General features: G+C 42.6%; 1 protein-coding gene across 1 annotated transcript in view; it reads left to right on the forward strand.

The window, feature by feature from the left end:
- Positions 1 to 799: 799 nt before the first annotated feature.
- The window catches only part of rpia (ribose 5-phosphate isomerase A (ribose 5-phosphate epimerase)), an 11,924-nt gene continuing 3,794 nt past the window's right edge, over positions 800 to 8,929 (forward strand). Inside the window, exons 1-8 of the mRNA XM_010766614.1 lie at positions 800 to 1,110; positions 1,889 to 1,949; positions 2,111 to 2,166; positions 2,544 to 2,603; positions 2,776 to 2,840; positions 2,919 to 2,987; positions 3,523 to 3,664; positions 5,116 to 5,215. Of these exons, the coding sequence (XP_010764916.1) occupies positions 940 to 1,110; positions 1,889 to 1,949; positions 2,111 to 2,166; positions 2,544 to 2,603; positions 2,776 to 2,840; positions 2,919 to 2,987; positions 3,523 to 3,664; positions 5,116 to 5,215 (724 nt within the window). The 5' untranslated portion in view covers positions 800 to 939. The remainder of the gene's footprint in view (positions 1,111 to 1,888; positions 1,950 to 2,110; positions 2,167 to 2,543; positions 2,604 to 2,775; positions 2,841 to 2,918; positions 2,988 to 3,522; positions 3,665 to 5,115; positions 5,216 to 8,929) is intronic.

Genomic DNA, 8,929 nt, shown 5'->3' on the forward strand with positions numbered 1-8,929 from the left:
CAAAGCTCACAATTACAACTTCACTCTTTGTTGTGCACAAGAAAAATCTAAGTCTAATTGGCAGATTTACTGTGATGAAATTTATAGCATACATTTCCAGCTCTTAAGGGAAGAAGAAAACTATTTTTTATTTTGGACTCTTTAATCTTACACCACCCTCAGGCCAAATTGTCAACTTTGTACTAAAGAAATCTCATAATCTGATATGAAAGTTGTAAAAACTGCTCCGCTCAGTCATGCTCCCAAAGGGATACACCATTAAAATAGTACTGACTTCATGGCTGTTCCTCTGGCGCCACCCTCAGGACAACTGTAGATGTTCCGCTCCACACTCGGTAAGACGGTAAGATCTCCGTCAGTATGATCAGAATTATATAATGTTTACTTATTTCTTCAACTTTGTGGAAATGTTGGCCACCACGTACATGAACAATTTTTCTATTACACTATTACCATTCAAGACGATTAAAACTTGAATATATGTAAATAAAGTAAAACAAGGAAAGAAAAAAGATCATACAAATTCAATTTAACATTTGTCAAATACACAAATGCTTTCTTTTTGGTCTTTTTTGTGTCCTCAAGTTATTTTTCTTGTCAATCTCTTATTATCTATTTAAAATGTTCCAATACATAAAAGGCACTGTCCAAAAAACAATATCTATCCCATATTACCATAGAACCACAGCTCTCTAGTGTTATCCTGAAGTTGAATTGTTTTGCCCAGTTTTCTATCTAACAGCCGTGCTGCACATGCGCAGATCACAGCAGATCTACGAGGCATATGATAAGAGTTAAGACAGGTGACCAGCTGTCAGAAACAGGGCTTAAAGCAAAAACAACAGTCTGCCCTTCACGTCTTGGTGCAGAGGAGTAACCTGTCTGTCTGTGGGCCCGTGAGTGTGTTTGTGTGCGCGTGTGTGTGTTGTGGGCCGGGCCATGAGACTACAGGGGTGTGTGTTCTCCTACTTCAGTAAACTTGCAGCTGGATTTCTCTCTTCAGCATCCAGCAGGAGGAAACACGTGTGTCTGCTCTCGCAGTCCGCTAATATCATGGCAGAGGAGGCGAAGAAACTGGCCGCTTATGCTGCTGTGGATAACCACGTTCAGGTACATTTAACTGTCTAAAATATATTTTAATATCACCAAATGTGTCCACCACCTCAGCCATGTGTAGTTCTCATATGCTGCATGCTAGCAAAGTTAGCTACTATACAACCAGGTTAGTTAGCCTAGCTTGCTAACTTATTCCCCTTATCTAACATGCACGGTTTGGGAGGGAATTAGCTCAGTGCTATGCATGCTTGTTCCGGGATAGTGGGCTAACTTTGTTCGGCATTAAGGACTAAATATATCAACCGTATGTTACAGCATGTGTTAGCTAATAGCAGGACGGGCAGTGTAGTTTTAACTGATTGACAGACAGAAATAAACGAGCTGACATTAGAAACAGAAGCTAGGTTGATGTAATCTACATTATACTTGCCATTTAAACTGCTATTAAACATGGTGCAATGGAAATGAAATAGAGCAGGAAATAGACCATGCATTACTGGTAATGAAATGCTGGAAGAAAGAGTGGGAACAGGTTGTCAAATAAAAAAATATCCACTACAGATCCCCATCTTGTAGGTCATGTGACACTGTATTCATTGAAACCATAAGAAAAGTATTGTCTTAAACCTAATTGTATTTGTTGAGGCAGTTGTTTCAGACTTTACCATGAATGTGTTCATGGTGTTTTGTTCTTGTTAAAACTTATTATATTAAAAGTTCCTCTTATTGTGTCCATTGCTGCTGCTCCATTTCAACACATCGACTAGCATGTTTATCTCTTGGCCTGTTGTGAAATGTTTCATCATTTTGAGTTATTTTCTGTCTCTAATAGAACAACCAAGTGGTTGGAGTGGGCAGTGGATCAACCATCGTCTATGCTGTGGACAGACTAGGTGAGTAAAACCATCATGAAGTCATACTGGAGGCAGCTGATGTCTCAAAATAACACCCAAGTTATTTAGACAATAACTTGACCACCGTTATATTAAAGTTTATAATGTATCAATATAACACCTTCATTATTCTTTTTAACTGTGTGTGTGGTTTCTTCCAGCTGAGAGAGTGCGTCAGGAGAAGCTGAACATCGTGTGTGTGCCCACCTCCTTCCAGGTTGGTGTGCGATATGTAGTCTCTTACTAAGACTAGAACAACATGACATCTAATTATTTTCATCCTGGTGGCTTATTGGTACACGCACAGTATTTGTCAACAGCAGGTACTGTAACATTGTGGCTTTGTTGTCACACACACACACACACACACACACACACACACACACACACACACACACACACACACTCTCACACTCTTTCTTTTTGTCTAAGATGAATACACATGGATTTGCCAGAGAAGATGCATTCATACTTACATTTCCAACATTAATAATGACTGTTTTCATGTTCTTTAAAAATACTAAATCTGAATGCAGCTTTTTCTCCTTTTCTGCTGGTTTTCACTTCTTTTTTTTCTGTATTTCCCCCCCACAGGCTCGTCAGCTGATCCTGCAGCACGGCCTCACACTGTCGGATCTGGACAGGCACCCAGAGGTACAATGAGTTTGATAAATAGAAATGAGGAAAGGGCCACAATAAGTCAACGCTTAAACCCTGTCAGCTTGAATTGGAGCATTTTGAAAAGGATTCCTGTGAAAATGCAAAGGAATACCTAAATGGTGGAGCTTTGTTGTCTTCTGTAATACATGACGTTCCTCCCACCCAGCTGGACGTGGCGATAGACGGAGCAGACGAGGTGGACGCAGAGCTGACGCTGATCAAAGGTGGAGGGTGAGTACAGTTTAATATACGCAGCAGAACTTAGCCTCTCCTCTGGTTTCTGTCTCACTCTCGCCCTCTGTCTCTCAGCGGCTGCCTGACTCAGGAGAAGATCGTAGCCGGCTGTGCTAAACATTTCGTCGTCATCGCAGACTACAGGTTTGTATTTGCTAGTTTAACTCAACAAAAGAAGTATATTATAAATATCTGTATAGGCTGTTTTCTCTAAATAGATTTTTTCCTTACACTATTAGGACTTACAACACAATATTTTACAGTTTCCTTCCTATCTATATTCTGAAATATATCTTTTTTTACATAGAGATTTGTACTTTTATCTTGTATAGCCTGATCTATATAACTTTTTGTCCAAAGAATGTTGAAAATGTAATGTTGTAGAGTATTTTCAATGTATGGAGTAATGTAAAGAGATATCCAAAAATCCCTCTTTAAAAACCTTTGACCTTAACACATCAACACAGTGAAAGAAGACTTTTGAACCTGCTTTTATCCAATGTTCAGATGAAAGTTTCGTTAATATATCATATTAGCACATTATAATTTAATAAGAAAATGCTTAATTTGCATTTTAAAATATCAGAAAACGTATAGTAAAAGAAAATATTGTCGCAATGTAACATCATTTGGGGAAGTTTCATGGTGATTTCTACCTTCTTCTTTTTTTTTTCCCCAGGAAGGACTCCAAGGCTCTGGGCCAGCAGTGGAAGAAGGGAGTTCCCATCGAGGTGATCCCCATGGCGTACGTCCCCGTCTCCAGGGCGATAGCCAAGCGCTTCGGAGGGGAGGCCAACTTGCGGATGGCTGTCAGTAAAGCGGTGAGTGGACGATTCTCTGTCCCTTCTCTATCCAACACTTTTTGTGCTCTCTTCAGAGACCTCCAGTTTCTTCTTTTCACTCACAGCTTTTCTTTAGGTTGTCCTTTAGTACATTTCTGATATCTTTAATGAACCTTAGCCTGTCCAATCACTGCAGTGTGTGCTAAACCAGATTATTTGCAGAAAACGCTATCTCAATTCAATTCAAAACCTTTATTTATCCAGGTGAAATCCCATTGAGATCATTGATCTCTTTTTCAAAGGAGACCTGCAGCAGTAGGTTCCACATGAAGACATAAAAACATAAACAACAGAACAACAAAAGGACAGCAACAATTACAGGGATTACAATTTACATATCTATCCACATGTCCAGGTACCAACAGCATCTGATTGTGTAGCATCCAACCGATTGAAATGTTAATACACCCTCCTGCACTCGTGTGTGAGAAGTCACCTGTGGAGTGTGTGACCTCTAGTAGCACTCTGGAGCCTTTTTCTCCCATGTGCACGCTGGTGTCGTAACTCGCATGTCTACCTAAGGCCTCACACTATCAGGCTAATCTATAAGTGGTGGTCGGTGCCAAAATATGATATAATGTGCAGGCAAAGGTGGACAAGAAAAAGACTGCAACGTACGTGTGGATATAAAGAATGTATGCTTTTAAAAGGCTTAAATAAAGGGCTTTGAAAATGTTTTTGTGGAAGGATATGCCTTCATTGCATTTGTCAGAAACCCTGAATGTAAGATACACTTGTTTGTTCTCAAAAACCGCCACAGGGCACATCTAAGGAAAGGTTTCTGTGGAAAGTGTTGTCCTCAGGAAAGTTTGTGCTGAAAGCAAAATGACAAATGCACTGTATCTGCCTCTTTAACGGGCTGCAGTAGAGTATACAGTTAATGATTTACTTTGTCTTCAGTCCTTAAAATGAACAACATCCAGCAGGAGACAGAGTCTGTTCCTGTTCGTCATGGTTGTGCTATTCCTTCAGACTGCTGAGGCTGGAAGCGGTTTGTGTGCTAATGAGTCCCGGCCTCCATGATCACAGACGTGTTATCTAATTAACATTAGCCTCACAGTTACACAATCACCTACAGACAATCGTCAGGCCACATGGCGATGCTTTTCTAACTGGAAAGCCTTTGGAAAGCTTAAGGTGAAGGAATGTGTCAACTCTGTTTATCAAGGCTCTGGAATTATCTGGACAAAATCAGCTTTCAGTCCGAGTAATAAATTGTTCATCAAAAAAAAAGTTTTCTTGTTGAACTAAGTCATGATCACTCTGTATAATCTCGTGAATACTTATTTATGACAACATTTTAGTTGTGTGTGCATTTTATTTTTAGTGTTCTAAACACATTCCTGTCTTATGAACTTTGCTCACAGCCTTCATGGTGTTACTTTGCAATTTAAACAAATAAACCAACATGTTGTGTGTTTGTGTCTCAGGGTCCTGTGGTCACTGACAACAGTAACTTCATCCTGGACTGGAAGTTTGAGCGCGCTGAGAACTGGAAGGAAGTGAACACGGCCATCAAGATGATCCCAGGTGAGGAGCTGCCTCTTGGTTTGTCAAAGGGAAAGTTTAAAATACATATTGTACCTGTAGTCTCTTTTATCAATCTAGATCAGCGGTTTTCAAAGTGTGATGCGCGCCTCCCCTGGGGGGCGCCAGAGAGCTTCAGGGGAGGCGCAGCGTGAGAAAAAAATAACGAGAAACAGTGAAATCTAGCTCGTTAACTTCAGCTAACTTTATGCGAGCGGCAACATGGATCGATCTTTAGTGAAGTTACCTAAAGTGAGAGCGGAGACAGCGTCTGGCAGAAAAGGTGTGTCACTTGTGGCTGTCTGTGGAGAGCGAGTTCCCCCACCTCGCCAAAAAGGCTGTAAAAGTGCTCATTCCCTGCACCTCCACCTACCTGTGTGAGTGCAGGTTTTCCGCATTGACTTTGATCAAAAGCAAGTACCGGTCAAGGCTGCAGTCAGAGGATGATCTGCGTTTATTCCTCTGTGCATCAAACACGCAGACTCGTTGTTCCCACTAAAGTAGGGGTGAGTGCAGGGACGTCGGAACTATTTTCTGGGGGGGGGTGCGGGATTTTTGCTGGGAGGGTCGGGGGGGAAACTCACACTATCAATGATTAACGAACTCGACACGTAGGCCTAATAGCCTAGGCCTATACATAACAGATATAGGCTACATAAACACACGCAGCATCTTAATTGTTACGAAAATGTATGAAACAAAATGAATTAATGAATTAATCAAGCCTTTATTAAGGAACATACTGTAGCCTAATAGGCGATAACATAGGCCTACAGCATTCAGAAAATCAACAGAATAATACAGCCTTTACGAACATAGGCCTAATGGAACATTCAGAAAAATAACGGTTTACTTTGCGCTCGTGCCACTATAAACATACAAGCATTCAAAATAACTCACATAAAATGAACAGCGCCAGTCAAGTGTGTTCGCCTTAACAAAAACTCACTGTCCGGGAAAGGACTCTCGCGCATCGTCACGGAGAACCAAAAAGCTACGCCTACGCGTTTAGGAGACACGAAAACGAAAGACTGAGAACAAAAGAGGAAATTGGTAGAGAGAGAAGGAGGAGGAAGCGAAACAAAATAAAACAACTCTCTCACATTCGCTCTTTTGTTCTCAGTCTTCGGTTTTGTGTCTCCTAAAAAGCGTTAGGGTACTTTTTGTCGTCGTGACGGCAATGCGGGAAGCAAGTCCCTTCGACAGTGAGTTGTTTAGGCGAACGCCACCCTTTGACCTGGGCTGTGATTGATGTAAGTTATTTTGAATTTGAAAACCGGTTTAATCAATTTTGTGTGACGTTTATATGCCGGTGTACAAAGTGTTTCGTTATGTGTGATTTAACTTTTAATCTTAACAAAGGTATTTTGTGGTATTATGTGATGTCGTGTCTTTATATCTGTGTATTGATTGTCATCGGTCTTTGTATTTCTTGTCATATTTAATGCGCACACGTTTCATCGGGAGTTTAACAGTCGTTCAAGTCATAGCGCGAAAATTACACTAGTTATAAATGTTTTGGATGATTTAACGCAGGTGTAATAAATTGGCGGAATCTTTCTGTCTAGTGACAATTCATCCAATTGCAACCAATTTTATGATTGATACGGTGCACTTCTGCGTTTGACGGGTCGGAATAATTCTGTTATCTTTTTGTCATTTATCTTTTGTAGTGGCTATCGCGTAATCCGGAATCCAAGGGAACAAATCGGCGGATCCTCGAAAATCGGAATCACCGTTTATGCAATGCCTTGGCCACTATAATGCGATCCAGTGCCACATGTTATCTTATTTTTCTGTTACGACATTAGCACAAATATACAATATGACGAGTGTAAACGATGATTTTTGGCGTGGGGTAAGACACGATGCCCTGTTCGATTCTATGAAATCGGGTAGGGGTGATGATACCAGGGGAGGGGGGGAGAAAGCATTTCGGCCACCTTAAAATGCTCGGAGGTTACAAAGCCCCGCTTAGCCCCGGCGAAAAAGTGGGGACTTATAGAGGCGCAAGGGGCTGGGCGGGGTGTGAGTGGGCTTAACCCAAGCAGGCTCTCGACCAACCACCCTACAAAAACAAAAAAAAACAAACAAAAAAAAAAAAACAAGAAGACTAGGCTACGCGAAACAGTCCACGCGCTGTCTTTCCAGGCTGCATTCCTCCTCCCTCGCCGTAGACACGCTAGAGTATGGGGGGTCGAGCTACGAGACAACGCAGCGCAACCGAAGAGGGAACAACTAGCGAAGGGACTCCTTCGGGAGTCGGCGGGCAAGAGACAGAGGGGAAGGGCCGACATGAATTGTGGCGGCGGTGATGCGCTAACTACAGGTAACTACCGCTACAGCTGCGCCGAGGTCAGTAAAAATAACTTTTTGCAGTGGTCGTTTTACGAGGAAGGAATATATGTACAAATGGTAAGTAATTATATAGGTACTAGATGATAATCAGTCAGAAACGTTAGCTATGAGCTCAAACGTTCCACTTAGGACGAACACATAGTACGATCTGCATAGGCGCTATAAAGTCATTTCCTATAGGAAGTTAAGTCATTCACAACTAATTAGAAATGTTCAATTCAGGACATAACTCAATTTATCAAAAATTAATCTTAGTTGCAAAAGAATCTAAGGTTTTAATATAATTGAGTTATGTCCTGAATATTGAACATTGTATAATAAGTTGTGACTGAACTTTAACGTGCGCGGCTATAGGAATGACTTTATAGCGCTATAGACACGCTTAACGCATACATGTTCGCTGGGCACTCCTGACCGCACTGTGGGCTGGTCCTATCTAAGTCATACCCATGTACGCTCTAGCTTACGCCGTAACGAAACTACTGGTATCCTCTCCGGTCTTTGATGGCCCATACTACGTCCTCTCGCGGAACGACCACTGCAAAAAGTATTTACTCGTCTGCGTCCGTTCCGGGACTGTAGGGGTCTAGATGTTCTACTGTCTAGTCCGCATCACGCGCGCGTTTCACCCATATTGCTCACTATTCTGCAACCCTCAAGCCCCCTCTGTCGACCCGTCTCTGGCCGAAGGCGAAGCTCGAAGAGTCTTCCTGCTCTGGTCTTGCTGGCGCATTCTCGGAACCGCTGACGCGCTGTGTCTCGAGTGACCCCCAGCTTCTCTAGGTGGGCTCTTAGGCGAGGGGTAGGAGGAACCATAGACTCCAAGACACCGCCTGCCTCGGGCCCTTCGCTTAGTGTGTTGTGTAAGGTCCGAGCGCCCAAATTGCTAGCGCTTCGGATTAAGCGACGCCATCGGTGGAGAAGACGTCGGGTGGCCGTGCTATAGCCACTTTTCGCGGTCGAGGTACGACAGCCTTTCGCGCTCTCCGTCCCCGGAGATTTTCGGAACGAGACCGGAGACGGGGTTCAAAGACGAGCGCGCGGCTAAAGCGGGCGGTCTGACCCAGCAACGTCAGCCGCAAGCGCGTCGCTAGCTGCTCTTGAAACGATCCTTCTGACGCGGGGCTACTCATGATAATCTCGATCCTCGTCTACCCGCTACCAGTCATAGTACGCGTGATAAGGACACCATCGTGGGTTAATACGTTTTACGCTTACGGCTCCAGAAGAAGAGCTACTTACGCTACAGTAAAGCCGGCGCGGACGAATTTCTTAAATAGTCCGTCTGTTGCCTACCTCTTCCAGATGAAACCTTGTTTTTTTTTTTTTTTTTTTTTTTTTTTTTTTTTTTTTTAGCAA

This window comes from Notothenia coriiceps, unplaced genomic scaffold, assembly GCF_000735185.1.
Source record: "Notothenia coriiceps isolate Sejong01 unplaced genomic scaffold, NC01 NC01_scaffold00003453, whole genome shotgun sequence".
Lineage (NCBI taxonomy): Eukaryota > Metazoa > Chordata > Actinopteri > Perciformes > Nototheniidae > Notothenia > Notothenia coriiceps.